Source organism: Diadema antillarum, unplaced genomic scaffold (assembly GCF_040938485.1).
Source record: "Diadema antillarum isolate AM-2024a unplaced genomic scaffold, OU_Dant_1.0 seq00002535_RagTag, whole genome shotgun sequence".
Lineage (NCBI taxonomy): Eukaryota > Metazoa > Echinodermata > Echinoidea > Diadematoida > Diadematidae > Diadema > Diadema antillarum.
In genome coordinates, this window is record NW_027273137.1 from 57,144 (window position 1) to 73,630 (window position 16,487).

A 16,487-nucleotide genomic window follows, 5' to 3' on the forward strand; every position below is an offset into this window, starting at 1 on the left:
TACCAAGTTTTTTTTTTCCATGTAAAGATAAAATTCGGGAATGTCGTAATAATTGACTTTTTTTTTTGCAAGAAATAATTAGATGCTATAAGTGCTTCAGAAAAAAAATTGTGTCTTTTGGACACCTGTTTTCTTATATGTAATGTTCTGAAGTTCTGAGTCACGACAGTGCATTGCCTGTTTTTCTAAGTGTTAGAAGTATTACGATGTATCATGTACTTTGATTGATATTGTACGTATATAGGTATGGAATATAATAATAAAAATCCCTGTGGGGAAAAACTTTAAAAGTTAATTTGTTTTGTTTGTTTGCTTGTTTGTTTGTTTGTTTGTTTGTTTGTTTGTTCATCTGTCAAGATGGCTTGACAGCCCTCGGTGCAAACATGTGTGTGCAAGCGTTCGTGTCTCCACGTCGCGTGGCCACTCCGACGAGTATTTAGCGAAGTTTTGCAATGATTTCGTACGGTTTCGGCAAAAGAGTCGAGACGCGATGTCCGTAATCGTAGTTTGGTTCGATTCCGTCGGGCATGTAGAAGGAAAAATGTTTCACCAGGGTCACCACGAAGATGAAGAACTCCATCCTGGCCAATTGTTCGCCTACACACACTCGACGGCCTTCATTGAGATGAGTAAACAATAAAAGCACCAAAAATAGTAACAACAAATTATGATCTATTGTAATAGAAAAAAAAGTTGATTATTTGAATTAATCATTTATCTGTTTTATCTGTCAGATTCAAATTACTTAGTATACTGTGCTTGATCAGTTCATTCAATCGTCTTTGTGTTTTATTTGTGTAGCAAAATAAATTTAGAAATAAAATAACTTAAATCAATCAATCAATCAATCAATCAATCAATCAATTAATCAACTAGGCCTATATGTATGAGGAGTGAATGACTGCATCTATATTAGTAGAACACACCAGTGAAGTTTGAGGAAAGTTTGACAATCCATTCAAAAGTAACTAATAAGGATTTATTAAGGTTTGGTGCCACCAGTCCTGCGTGAGAAGTCTACGACATTTCGCGACAAATCTGCAGGACAACGATGAAAAAAAGAAATGTAAAGAAAGTATATACAAAACAGATAGACATTTCATTTCTTTCAAATGAAAAGTAAACATTCCCTCGGCTTATTACTGACACATCCTGGAGTAACATTATTCCCCTTGCTTTTTGAAAGGGGTAAGTGCTCTTTCATTAAGCTTGAAAAGAGAAAGTATGTTGAATTCTCTGTATGGAGAGGAGGGTGTGTTTGTGAAACGCTGACGCTATGAGCAAGAGGGATCAGTTAAACTTTGGACGTTGTGTAGTAACCCACTGTCTTGTGAAAACACGGGAACCTTTGAAAATTCTCAACTTTCTTATTTTCAGTCCACTTCGAAAATAAATCTTGCACCATTCTTCTCGTTTCCTCTTCATTATCTTACAAGTGAGTTTGGCAAAACAGACAAATTGCACGTTATATGTTGCACACATCTTGTTGAATGATTGACAGACCGTTCAGTCGTTACCTCTCACATAAGTTTCTATCACAAAGATGTACGTTTAGAGAAAGCTTCATGCAATTCTGCAAATGCAACATTATCAGAAATCAGCAATATCATTTCACTTTATGTGTTTGTTTATGTCTATTCTGTCAATTACTGTCTAAGAACTGTTCTGCCGGTTAATTAAACTGATTGATTTGTATTCTGTTCTCTTAATCTCTTCTATTTGTTCTTTTGTCTTTTGTCTAGCGAGTTATACATTTTGATTACCAATTATCGTGTCACTCTAGAATATATCATGCTTACCGGCCCCAAAAGGCATATATGCTTTGTTCTTCACGAACTCGGTCCCGTCGGCATTCAGAAACCTCTCGGGTCGAAACACTTCCGGGTCACCCCAGATTTTGGGGTCACTGTGTATTGCGAGTATGTTCATCATGATTGCGGATCCCCGCGGGATGACGTAGTCCCGAACCCTGACATCTTCCGTGGTTACGTGAGGCAACCCAAGCGGTAGGACCGGACGAAAGCGAAGAACCTCGGTGGTAAAAGCGAGAGTGTACGGCATCTTTTGAAGATTAGTACCAATTGTTCCCCCAGAATCTTCTATTGTCTGAATTTCGAGCAAGATCTGTGAATGTTGAAAGGTGTTAGACTAAATGCAGTGTTTATACGATGTTCGCTTAAACGATTGCATTATACACTGAAAGGAGCCATCAGAATATGTTGCAATTAAAATCAATCACTCGATGACAGCATAGATCAATAAAGGCAACAGACTATGATATATGCCAGTGTTAGATATCAGTCAGATCGTGTCTATTTGCCTACAATGATAACGATGGATGATCGGGAAAACTTGTTAATTGTAAGACTTGGTTTGTCTCAACCTGCAAGAACTTGTTTGTCATAATCTCTTCAAATTGTGAATTTTCTTCAATTTTGTCTCCCTGTACAATTAAAATTTGTAATATCGCAATTGCCGATCTGGAGTTTAATAAACATGTCGGATCTTACAAATTTCATTTGTAGAGGGAGACAAAACTGAAGAACATTTACACCTAAACCTTTCCCTCTGCGTACAGTGTATTCTCTTTGCTTTTTTTTCAGAAATATGATAGAAAAAACAAAACTTAAACCAAAGATTGTTTATATATGCGAGGAATCATTTATGCCGCCAGAGATAGATTAGTGTATAATTTTCTTATTCTTCCTTTTTGTCTCGCCCATCGGAGGTGAAGGCGAGACTAAGGGATCCGAATGGCGTCCGTCCGTCGTCCGTCACAAATGTTAAAGTTTACCTGCAAGACTCTCTTATGATGCATAACTTGGCAACTATTACAGCAATGGCAGCCACACTTGGGTGATAGAGGCACTAGGGGTATCTTCATGTTATGGTGTTGTCGGAGGTCATGTGATGATGTCAAAGGTGGTTTGAGGTCATATATTAAAGGGTGTGTACAGTTCTGTTTGAGGTGAGGATTTAGCTCTCAATGTTTTGCAAGATATTCAGAAACCACTCTATGAGATGTCAAAGAACATGCAATTCCATGGGGTATCAAAAGTTTATTTGATGAAAATCAGTTTGAAATGGCTGAGATATCGAAAAACAAGGTGAAACAAAGAGATCCTAATAAAGTTGTGGCATGTCGCCTTTTGTTATTATCACTTTTTTGGATATCTTAGCCATTTGAATCAATTTTCATCAAATAAACGTTGAACCCTTCATAAAATTACAGGCTCTTTCATATTTCATGAGAGGTTTCTCATTATCTCACTTAGGAATGTGCAAAACATGAATCCCCACCTCAACCAGTACTGTACAGTCCCTTTAAAGAGTATGTGCAAGACTCTCTTTTCTATGTTAAAAGAAACCTGTACTGACATATTCTACTTGTCTGATAATTCTAATCTACATTTTTTGATGCCTACAACTGGAAAGAGAGGATTCTAAAACCCAGGATAAGCCTGTAATGATTTTTTGAAAAAAATGAAAACGAGCAAGCCAAGGAACGATCCACACAATTTGGCATACGTCACAGGTGCCAACCTCCGACTTTAGCAAAACGAACTAGAAAGGTTCTACACATGTCAATTTACTGGTGAAATCTCACACGAAGTACTGCAAAAACTGTTATTAGTAAAATTGCAATATGGAGCTGAAATAAACATGTGAAACAATATTTATTAATTTTTAAAAGGAATCTCTTCAAAAGCTTTTTATTTAGATCAAATTTGTGGGGAATATTCCAGATATGCAAAATGAAATTGGCATCATTGTCCGAAGGTGCTGCCCATAGAAAACTGTGTGTAAAAAAAGTAACGTTGCACTAACTATATACATGCATTGATGATGAGCGATAATGGTTCGACATCACAGTTCAAACTATCTAACGAAGATGAGGACTGAGTGATTCTTAAAATCTAAATCCAAAAAATAGTCAACGGCAATCACGGCTTACGCCTAGTTAGAAGAAAACGGCACTCAGTACATATAGACTCTAGACTAGAACTAGGACTAGGACTAGTGAGCAGTCAAGGACCGAGAAGATTCTACTCGCCGCTCCGTCGACAGCTGTACGTGCACAGTATGCACTAATAATAGGCACAGCGTAAACGTTTTGTATGCAATACATACCCCGGGCCCGAATGGCCCTGCTGCCAGAACTTGAAGAAAGTCCAGACGAAAGTCCAGACTCCAAGGTCTAGCGTTGCCGCTAGAGGCCCTTGTGCTGCAGGCCCTGTTGTTTCTGTGCTGAATTTTGCAGGTAAGGTATCTGCTTTATGGATTTTCAATGTTTTTGTGGTCGAGATAAATCTCATGGTGGTCGTATTAACACCAAGGACTAACTTAGATCTAGTTTTAGTAGGACCCATACCTCGGAAGAGTGGCCCGACCACGTAGACAAACAGTGCCACCGCTTCGCGATCCAAGCGCTGGTGTAGGCATAGTGCTAGAGTACTTCCGTATCCATGTAGATATCTCAAAATTCACCCAACCAAATTGCACCAAAATCACAAGAAGTATTTTATGACTCATGTCCACTTGCTCACGCTAATTGGAACCAAATCGCAAGTTGAGAAGCGTAAGTGAAGTTGTCGACTTTCCTGTCGTCGCTAAAAACAATCTGCTCTGTACGACTAAACAAGAGTGATCGCGGCGTAGTAGCCCTACTTGCCTGCGCACGCACAGACTGAAGTTAGCCATCTAATATCATGAGACAAATCTTTCAAGTAATCTAGCTAAGTTGAATGAAAAGTAAAGTTCGTAAATCACACAAATCGCTAAAATCATGACATTTTTTAATTTAGTTCCCGCGTAAATTCCCCGTTCGCACAGCACTAGTCGGCTAACTTCAGTTCTAGATTGAGCATATCGCGTTTACCAAGATCTCTCGCGAAGTGTGAGGGTTTTTTTAGTAACAACTTGAAATTCGGCGTCAATATTGATACTTCTCGATTACCGATTTCGTTCAGATATAATACGGTATTTTGAAATATGCTTAGAAGTATATCCTGTAATTTTGGGGCGATTTGGTTCAGCGAAATTTGAGACAGCTGCATGGATAGGACAGTACACAAGTGCCGCCTGCTAGCTAAATTGGGCCTAAGCGTCGTCTGCTACTCGGCACGATTTAACGCACGCGTATGCGAGGGCTTGTAATCAGTGAAACATTTGGCACCTGTGACATCACGACATCCGGGCTCGTCAGCTCATTAGCATACAATTCTCGCCCAAAAATTTCCATTTTCAACATGAAATTACGGACTAAATAGTTATGAAATTTTGATTCTGTTTGCACCGCTGGGTCTTTTAGAATTAAAAGAACAACATATAAAAAAATAAAAAACCGGTACCTGGTACAATGCCCTTTTAAAGTTTACCTGCAAGACTCTTTTTTGACAAATAACTTCACATAAGTTGCTTGGATTACAACCTAACTTGGGTCATAGATGCACTGGGGGTACCTTCATGTTATGGTGCCGTTGGAGGTCACGCAGGATAAGGTCTGTAAGAGGTCACATGATAAGGTCAAAGGTCATTTGAGGTCATACGTCAAAGTGATGTACTTGTATTTTCAATGTTTGCTTTGATGTACAATTGTAAAGCGCCTTGAGCATTTAATCAAAGTGGAGAACGGCGCTATAGAAATTGTATGTATTATTATTATCATTTAAGACTGTCACAGACAGGGGTCAACGAACTTTTAGGGCCCAAAGTTAAGTTTTTATGGCGCGTTTTGATTATGGCTCATAACTTTTGATCCCTTTGTCTGTTTGTGACCAAACTTGGATGGTAGATGTCCCTTGGGGAGGTAAAGGTCATCACAAGTTCATAGGTCACATACAGGGGTCAACGAACTTTCAAGGCCCAATGTTATTTTTTATGGCGTGTTTTGATTATGGCTCATAACTTTTGATCCCTTTGTCCCTTTGTGACCAAACTTGGATGGTAGATGTCCCTTGGGGAGGTGAAGGTCATCGCAAGGTCAAAGGTCACAGACAGGGGTCAACAAATTTTTAGGGCCCAATGTTAAGTTTTCTAAGGGCGCGTTTCTATTGTGGTTCAGAACTTTTGCTCCCTATGTCCGTTTGTGACCAAACTTGGACGGTAGATGTCCCTTGGGGAATTAAAGGTCATCGAAAGGTCCAAGGGCACAGAAAGGGGTCAACAAATTTTTAGGGCCCATTGTTAAGTTTTTTCTGGCGCGTTTTGATTATGGCTCATAACTTTTGATCCCTTTGTCTGTTTGTGACCAAACTTGGATGGTAAATGTCCCTTGGGGAGTTGAAGGTCACCACAAGGTCAAAGGTCATAGGCGGGTCAAAGAACTTCTGGGAGTTAATATCAATTTCTTGTACGCGAATGGGCGAGACACAATTTAGCACTAGCCTTGTTTTGAAGTCCAAGTAATTTTAATCTTTCTGGGATGACCGAATTACACAATAAAACAGAGGTTATGAATTTTCTTTAGTCAATGGTGGAATATTGGCAGTAATGCCTGCTGTTGTGCTATTGCGTCATCTTTTTTTATTAATTTGATTTGATCTGATCTGATTTAAATTGATTTTATATCTGCATTCCTTTAAATACAAGATATAACAGAAGGCAATTGAACAAAGTTACTGAGTAACATTTGAACAGTGGAAATAAATGAAGAGTTTGTTTGCAAAAACCGATAAGTCCATTTTTGAAGATTTTGAATTACGGTCTCTGTCATAAAGTACAAAATAATACCTTTTGAATAATATATTGCTCACTGCATATAAAGGTACATTTTTGAAGTTATGGTCAAAAGAAGTAACAATTTTCTTATCATTCTCTTTATTTTTCTTGACCTTTAATCGCAAATATCTCCATTTGGCAAATATGGACTTATCGGTTTTTGCCAACAAACTCTTCAAATGCAAACCGGTGTATAATTGACTTAAATATACAGCACCGCTTTTCTTAACAGTACAAAATATATACGAGCATGCAGGTATTATTTACTTATTAATAAAAAAAGATTTCACATACCTGCTGTTTGACAAATTAAGCAACTCTAGGTGTAATAAAAACAAAAATGCAGGATATCATCGTCATATATTATTAAGCAGATGTTTGACAAGGACAAAGGCCTCAGAAATACGCATTAAAGGCCCAGTCACGCTTTTCCGGACAAGCTCTGCGGGCTCGTTGCGTGCATGGATTTCAGCACGCAGTATAATTTTCTGCGGGCGGACAAGGATTTGGGCAAGTTTTGCGTGCGTCTTACCTGCTGAACGTGTGCTACTTACGTTCAATTCACGTTCTAGTCACGGGCAAGTTGCATGAGAGTTGCTTGCGAGGTGCTACCGCTACGGCCCTTCTACTCGTTTTCTGCGTGAACCTCTGTGGGCAACCTCAAGGTCCAGTCACACCTTTTCGGGCAAGCCTTGCTTGTGACATGAGGAAACAATTTTTTGCTACCTGGAGGTCCCCGCAAATATGGCCTGCACAATGACAGTACCTTACACGTAGTAGCCCGTAGTCGCCCTCCCAAGTCCGATTTACAAGTTATGGCCTGCACAATGACAAGTGACAGGGTTACAGGGTGAGTCAAGGAGACTGCCAGCAGAGGTCCATGCAGACGACATTCTACAAGCATAATACGGGTGTGTTACTGGCAAGGAACGGTGTTGATAATTAGAACATCTGTGTACCTGGTCAGTTCTGCAGGCGTGGAGCGAGATGTATGAGCAAATTGCGTGCATGTTGAGGGTCGATCAGTTACTGCCATACTGCTCGTTAGTTGAGAGTTGGCTGCGGCCAGTATAATTCTCTAGGACATTCTCTGGGACCCTCTGCCAAATAAATACAGTGTAGTCCTTTAGAGGAATTCCTTGAATTGACTAATTGTCAGCCGCCCCCACGCGCCTTGTACGCCTGTCACACAGAATACCCGCAAGTACAACTTAAGTAGCACGCGTCCAGTAGGTAAAACGCATGCACGACTCGCCCAAATCCTTGTCTGCCCTCAGAAATTGTCCTGTATCCTGGAAAATCCCCACATGCAACAAGCCCGCGTAGCTTGCCCGGAAAGGGTGTGACAGAGCCTTAAAATATGCACAGTACGATCACAGATATCAGTCATCGATCACTGAGCAGATGCCAGGTGGGGAAACCAATGCGGATTATAAAATGGGTTCAAGAATGTAGCCAATAGGAAGCGCTGAAATGAGTCACGTGTGCTTTGGTTATTTTAGTCCCATTGCACTGCGTGTTAAATCCTATTGCCGATCGTCTGTGTGCGCGGCGGCTCCTTTGATTGCATGCATACGCGCTGTCAATCCTGTAAACAACTTCTAGCTCGGGCTGCCGGCCGGCTGGCCTTTCTTCCCTTGTGCATAACATGTGTGGCGTGCGTACGTATACTCTTAAATACGTACAGTAGACCAAGCGTTGTGGGACCGGACGCGTACATGGAGTCACTTTGAAGGGCAAATCCAACGATTTAGCATCTTAATTCTCACTTTTCAGAGTATGTTGTCTAGTAGGCCTATATGAGGAGTCTATATCAAGTCTTTAAGGTAAAGGGTGCATATTCTATGTAAAATAAGTAAGTTTTCATGCGGGAGCTTAAGTGTCCGGAAACCCAACCCCCATCATACCACGATACTTATTTGTGCGGGATTTCCGAGTGCGACGTGCGTAAATGTTTTGGACGAACATCTTCGGACATCTTGAGCCACAAAGGTACGTGAAAAATGCTGTTAGTTTTCGAATTTTCGACCCATTTTATAAAACAAATGATGCACAGGATAGAGTGCGTTAGTGGAGGCGTAGCGCACTCGAGGGTATTTACAATTGTGAAACATGCACGAGGCGAAGCCGAGTGCATGTTGCACTACATTGTAAATACCCGAGAGTGAGCTGCATCTCCACTAACGCCACGATATAATATATATATGTATATTATAAGATGGGTTCAAGAACGTAGCCAATAGGAAGCACTGAAATGAGTCACATGGGCTTTGATTACTTTAGTACCATCGCACTGCAGTACCAGTGCGCACTCAATCAATTGTTACAAGTGTTGTTAGTTTTTGACCCATTTTATAAAACAAATGATGCACAGGATTATTAAGTGGCGTTAGTGGAGATGCAGCTACGCCTCCACTAACGCACTCTATCCTATGCATCATTTGTATGATACTGCATAGTGCAAAAATGTAGAAAGTTTGTGTGTAAAATTAGCGTTTCCACAAGAAGTGGATGTGAATTTGATGCTTACTATTGTAAACATATCTTAAGAGCCTGACAAAACAATCAAGTAAAACCCAATGCAAACTGTGCGACCTGAGCCTTCTGTATGGAGCGCCAAGTGTCGCCTGGCCTATTTCGTTACGGAATCGGTCATTTCGTAACGAAAGGTTGTCATTTTGTAACGAAATGATCATTTCGTCGACGAAATGACTGATTTCGTAGCGGAAAAGGCCATGCGACACTTGGCGCTCCATACAGCTCGCTCCAGCTCGCAGGCTCAGGTCGCAAAGCGGGCACTGGGCTTAACATTCCAAGAAGTGACTTCATAAGCGGCACAATACAAGTCACTTGGTTTAATTCGTCTTTGGGAGAGTTATAATTATGCTAACATCCGCAGGAAAAGTGTTTAATAGCAGCCTAGGGCAGAGGAATGCTTTGTTTTGTTTTGCTATGGCTTTTTATGTGGGGAAGGGGGATAGGTGTCAGCTAGGGGTAGTGCTCGTAGTTCGGTCAACTATCAATTCACCCTTCATCCTCCCTGAAGAATCTCAAGACGAACTTACCCTCGGAAAGTCGGGGTCATCCCATAAGATCGATACCCACGAGTCATACAACCCACAAGTTCGACATTACAACATGGGGTTTAATTTGTCGATCTCGTGGGCCTTGTTTACTTAATTCTTGAACTCACGGGCTGTATGACTCGTGGGCTGTATGACTTGTGGGAGTCAAACTTGCGATGTGCACCCGGAAAGTCACTTCTTTTCTCCCCCCCCCCCATTTTTATTGATTCCTCTCTCTCTCTCTCTCTCTATTTTAAAGAGGCAATAGTGTGTGTGTGTGTGTGTGTGTGTGTATGTGTGAGTGTAGGGGGGCGCAGGTGCAATATTTCCCACACCCAGAAAGTCAGGTTTTCCTCCTTTTCTTTTAAGTGCCGAGTGCGGGTGAGTGTGTGTGTGGTACGTGCCCCCGAACCACCCCCACCGTCCCGTGACCCATGGGCAGGGATAGACTTAACAGACTTACGTACACCATGATGGCAGGATATATCTTGATATTTTTGCGGTTAGACCAGATCAAGTGAGGTAACAATTTTTGAACATTTTCCCCACATTTCTTATTCTCTTTGTGAAATGTGTCTCACCATGTTCAAACTGACATCCAAACAGTAAAAGACAATTTGCACATTATTATCTAATTTCCTTTGACAACCAGTAAATTTCTACTAACCTTTTCTTGACAGCTCGGTAAACCAGCCAAGAAAAGAATTGCCCATGTTATCGACATCGATGTTGTGTCGGTACCGGCCACAAAAACGTCAAAAAGCGGCTTCCAAATGTGTTCCTTACTGGGAAGGGTCTTCTTGCTGTCCGCTGTTTGTTTTTTCTCCTCGGCAAGAAACATATCGACCAAATCTCGCAGGTAATCTCCATAGAATGTTTCTTCATGTTGCTTAATCTCCGTGTTGAGGAAATCTCGGACGTGCGTAACGGCACAGCGCTCTTTCTTCAATAAGAAGAGTGGCGCATCGGGGACCAATACAATGTCACTTCCGAATATGGTGTTGATGCTGGAAATGACGTTTCCTACTTTATCGTCGGAATCCTCGAATCTTCGCCCAACAGTGATTCGGGCGATGACATTGCAGACAGCACGATTAACTAACCTTGCGGGGTTAAAGGAAAGACGATCTTTAGCAGCAAACTCTTGGACGAGCAGCGTTGCCTCTCCCTTGGTTTCATTGGCGATGACCTTTTTTCCCATCCCGAAGTGACGCAGAGTCGTCAGAACAAAGCGGCGAGTGTCAGACCAGACGTCGCCCTCGCTGAAAACTATGCCACCTACGTCAATTGAAGGAGATTAAATATTCATTATTGGTCCATGCAAAGAATAACATGGGTCTAGGGCAATTACCCTATTTAATGGTGGCAATGATAATAATGATAATAATGATGATGATAATGATGATGATGATGATAATAATAATAATAATAATAATAATAATAATTATAATAACAATAATGATAATACATTTGTAATAATGATAATGATAGACTCTCCTAAAGCGCTCATCATACCTGAAAAGATATCATGGCGCTGTGGAAACTTTGAATTTGAGAATTTTGAATTGGTGAATGAACGAGCAAATTTCGCGAAGTGTTTTTGGGTGTAGACTTCAAGAAATTTTGTCAGTGTGACAGCGGCTATTGATTACTTTTTTCAGTCAAGTTCGACTTGGGGTACGAATTTAATGACTTTTTATTGAAACTGTCATCGGAATTTGATCGACTTAAGCGATAAATCGACTACCAAAAATCGACTTGTACAAAACAATAACACGTGAGGCTTTGAATGTGAAAGTGAGGGTTAATTCTCGGCGACTTAGGTGATTATTCGACTTTATGCGCAGTCGACTTACTTCGAGTTGACTGTACTTTATTGCAGTCAGATTCATGTCAACCCTCTCTACGGCATCAAGCCCCTTGGGAACATGTAACGACGACTTTGATGGCTGTTTGGCAATCCGCGTGTTCCATCGATCAACGTAATTGTCGGCATGAAATGCCTCGTATAATGTTTAACCACGCAAAATTCCAAATATTCATTAATATCAGATTAACTTCGAAGCTTTCTATTTTCATGTCTGGGTTTTGTTTGTGCGGTTGTATCTATTGATTTAAGTAAGTGATGATTAAAACATTGAACTCATCAAAAATGGAAAAAAATATTAATGGAAATAATTACAATTTAGGCATTTTGCATTTATAGTCATCAAATGCCTTGCCTACCATGTAAAAATTCAAGTATCAATTAAGTCATGAGATCTACGCAAACGTCTCTACTTCATGTCTGAAGTTTGTCCCTGCGTTTTCCTAGAACCATCTGTGGGTGTAAATAACTGTAATTATGTTGACTGCATAAATGAGTGATGAATGAGACTTCGCTTTCATTGTCATTTTGAAGTGTCTTGCCTACCTTGTAAATTTTCAAATATTCATTAATGTCTAGTTTAGGTCGACGCTCTTTTCTTGTCTGGGTTTTGTGTTTGTGTGCATGTAATTTGTGTGTGTAATATTTGTGTACTGAGTAATGATGCAGACATTCCACGCATCAATCATGCACTTAGTAAAGTACAAAGATATTTCCAATTTATTGTCATCAAATGTTTTGCATGTATACCACTTGTACCATGTAAAAGTTCAATTTAAATGAATGACAGATTTACGTCGACGCTTTCTGCTTTCGTGCCTAACTTTTGTGTTTGTGTGTCGGTAGAACATTAGTGGGTATAGTATCTATGATGCTTTTGATGCATTAGGATTCCAGATCAGTTAATGCCAGTAGCCTATCCTGCGCACGATTATCTGCAGGTTTTGTCCATACGCAATATATAATTGAAAACGAATCTCCCTATAAATTATAGTGTCAGTGTTCTTTTCAGCGAAATGTTAGATTTGGTTCCGTCATCCAATCATATTAAGACAGCGCAAAATATCAGCCACAAATTATCAAATTATGAGATAATCGATCCGCAAAGTTTGCACAAAAAGACAGAACAAAATGATGGACAGCCAAAGAGATTAAGAGTTCCCACAGAAGCAGAAGGGATAGTTATCTCACACGGGTCACCTAATTATGTCTGACCGCAGTCACAGGCAATATACAGGCATGTTTAAAATACAGTCAAACATATTTATTGAGGTCATCCAAGGGGAATGAAAAGAGAGGTCGTTATAGACAGCATAGCCGTCACAGAGAGGAGACCCCTAAGACAGGTTTGACTGTACATTCCTACGTTATTACAAGTCCGTAACTTTTCTGCAATATAAAAATGTCCCTTCTTCACCCTATCCATGCTATCCCTCCGTCATAAGCAGCCCCAGGCCTTCCAGACCTGTACTATTGCCGTGATTGCGTATATGTACTGCTGGTGTGAAATGCATTTCTGTAAAGGCAAACTCTGACGTTATATCGATATACCATTGAACCGTGGAAAGTTTACCAACAGCTGAACAAGATGAATACAAAGAAAGCATCTGGTCCAGATGGAATAACGGCGAAATTCATCAGAACTTTTTCGTACGAGCTAGCAAAACCGCTCACGCATCTACTCAATACATCGTATAAACAACAATGTGTTCCCCTGCAATGGAAAAGAGCGATTGTCGCACCGCTACCCAAATCTTCACCACCATCAATCGAGAATTTACGCCCAATCGCTTTAACAGATCACTTTTCAAAAGTGGCGCAACACACCTTGGTAGCAATGATGCCAAACATGGACAGAGCCCAATTCGGCGATATGAAAGGGACTTCGACAACGCATTGCTTAATAGACATTCTTCATACCCTGCATTCAAACGCTGATCGCCCTAAACAAGCGTCATCAGTTTTGATCACCGATTTCTCCAAAGCGTTTGACCATGTCGACCACACGATCGCAGTCAAACACTTAAGGCCCGGTCACACCGCAAGAACTTTGATGGAGCGTTCCTGGAGCGATAAAAAAAAAATCATCACCACTCGTAACCGTTCACCACCGTTTAACAGAAGTTGGCCCCGTTAAGGCAACGCCGTATACGCTCGCCACCGCTGATGGTCCCTCCTACCGCTCCGAAAGTTTTGAGCTGCACAAAATATTGCGAGCGGTGAGGAGCGGGCGATTTTCCGCTCCGGCAAAGTTCACCACCGCTCCAACAACGCCCAGTCAAAGTTTGGCACCGCTAGATGCAAGTTCGTGGACGCTTGGGTCCGCTAGGCCAACCCAGAAATCTTGAACGCTGGACCAACGCTGCTTCGCCAGCTTTGCTCGGGCGGTGATTAAACCTTGCACAAACTTTGGTGGAGTGGTTGTAAGCGTTTTACGAGCGGACACGGGATTGCTGTTGTGTCAGGCGTTGAAGCAACGATCCATTGTGGTGATGAAGTTTGGTTTGGCGTTGGTATGGAGGTGTCGGAGCGGGACCAGAATTTGGCTATAAATACGGGGAGAAATGGACCAGGAGCCCATTTGGAATCGAGCTGCCGTTGAGTGCAGACCTCATTTTTGTTCCAGTGTTCCACGTTTTACAAGCGTGGCTTTTTTAGTGGAACACTGTTTTACATCATTGTGATTATTTACAATTTTTGTTGCCATGACAAAGTGTATTGTTTCTTTTTACGACATCATTCGTGTATAATATACTTTATATTGTATTGAAAAAAATCCTTTATCAGACGAGTGTAAGAGAAATGAAAAAAAAAATTGTATCACTTTGGATTATGTCAACTTTTTCTTTTCTTTTCTTTGTGATGATGGAAATAAATAAACTATTGAACTATTTACATCGAATTTGCTCAAAGTTACAGTAAAACTGTACTACCATGGATGCTGAGAGACTTGCTATGATTGGTGCACTAGTCCAGCAGCAGAATCAGAACCTCCTCAGATTGCAACAAGCTGTTGACAGAAGGAGAAGAGAGAGAAGAAGCTGCCTGCTCAGTAATGATCTTCTTGGAGGCTGATGCCTTTCCTTCTCCAGCCTTCCTCTTCTTTTGTCCACATGGCATGATGAACTTCAACTATCAACTTCTTTCAAAAATCTATCAGAACTTCTATCAAAGCGATCCGTTCAGCTCCGTAGTCAAAAGCGGTATGCCGCTAAACCAACTTTAAACCACTGCCGAGCCAACGCCCGCACGCGCAGAACGCCGCTCTATCAACGCTCGCGTCACGGCTAAACCAACGCTAGCTACCGGTCTGTAGCATGATGTATAATTAGCATATGCACTATCTCACATGAGCGCAAGTACTCATTGCGCGTTGGTTGTAAACCGCCGTTCTACCTTAATAAATATCATGCAAGAAGCATGACGTTCTTGTTCCGAATCTCCGCCTCTGATAAGTCCGTCATTAATGTCCCTGCACAAATCAACTTATGACATGGTGGCAGCGGTGAACCATGGACTCATCTGGACAAATTTTGAGGACTTTTATGCATTAACGGGACTAAAATTCAACATTTATGTGCGCCATGCAGGCCTAGGACTGAGTCTGATTCTGGGTTACCAGCGGATCGCCTGTGCTATAGATGGCCGCATACATACCACGTTGTGAGACAGCGCAGACGGACTGTACTGCATGCTGTAGACGTAGACCTACACTGTACCGAAGCGGAGTGATATCGGCAATCAAACACTGTACGCGAACGCATAAGCACTACGTCATAAAGCACAGAGACTGACGGATCAATACAGTAAACGTGTGATTGGTGCAAACCGACAATGATATACGCGGGCGTAAGTGCTATGTCGTAAGCTAAAGGACTGACGTAACAATGGTGAACGTGCCAAACAAGATCGAAGTGCCAGCGGCAGCTGAACTCAACGACACTTTGGAGAATTTTTGAGACCGACATTGCTGCTAAATTTCGGAACGTGTTTTGTGATCCGAAATTCGGGACAAAGCGGATAGTATCAGCGATATATTTGACTCTTGTTCTACGGACAAATAAAACTGTTTCACAAACTGGATCAGCCAGAAACGTGAATTTGGAAGCGTTTGTCATCTCATTGTGCCGTACTTTCGAGTTTGGCAGCCCACCGCTGTATGCTACAATACAGCGATGAGACTTTGAGGCCACTGCAGCACCGATTGGAGCGAACACGAGCGGCGACCCGGCCAGTGACGGGCGGACGAACACAGCGCATAGACGCACACCACCGGTAGAAGTAGCCGACGACGACAGCTTGCCGTGGATGAACGGGACCAGAACCGAGCGCACCAACGCCGGAAATCCGTGGACAGAGACCTCAACTGTCATAGTGAATACGTGGAACCCTAAAATTAAAGTGAAAACTTTCACTGTGAGTGAATTTTCAGGACGCTTTGCGGTAATTAAACAGGTATTTGTTGTTCATGAAAATACACATGATAAACATCCAGCTACATGATGTAGAGACTGAGTTAATCGGAACTGACATTAAACAAAAGCTGGATTGATTGACATATTACGGACTTAGTTTATGGACGCTTTCCTGAAACGATAATTGATTTATGTGATGTCCACATAGCCTGTGGAAAGTGTGTGTGATTGTGAATGTGTTGGTACGGAATATGCTCTACTTCATGTCAACAGTTATCTTTTGTAACAAACACTGAATTAGCTCTGTACTGAATGTCCTGCGTGACATACTCAGGATAAGGTACTACAGGTATCCTTACTCCTTTGTGTAACAGGATAAGACTTTGTCTTACTCCTCTGTGTAACTAATTCCACACATTT

At 41.3% G+C, this 16,487-nt stretch overlaps 1 protein-coding gene across 1 annotated transcript; it reads right to left on the reverse strand.

Annotated features, from left to right (window-relative positions):
- Positions 1-982: 982 nt before the first annotated feature.
- LOC139714927 (cytochrome P450 2J6-like) lies at positions 983-16,025 on the reverse strand. Its single transcript, XM_071626575.1, has 4 exons — positions 15,806-16,025; positions 10,453-11,063; positions 1,800-2,124; positions 983-1,038 (listed from the first exon to the last, which is right to left on the reverse strand). Exons 1-4 carry the CDS (start codon positions 16,023-16,025, stop codon positions 983-985), a joined length of 1,212 nt encoding a protein of 403 aa, XP_071482676.1.
- Positions 16,026-16,487: the final 462 nt, after the last annotated feature.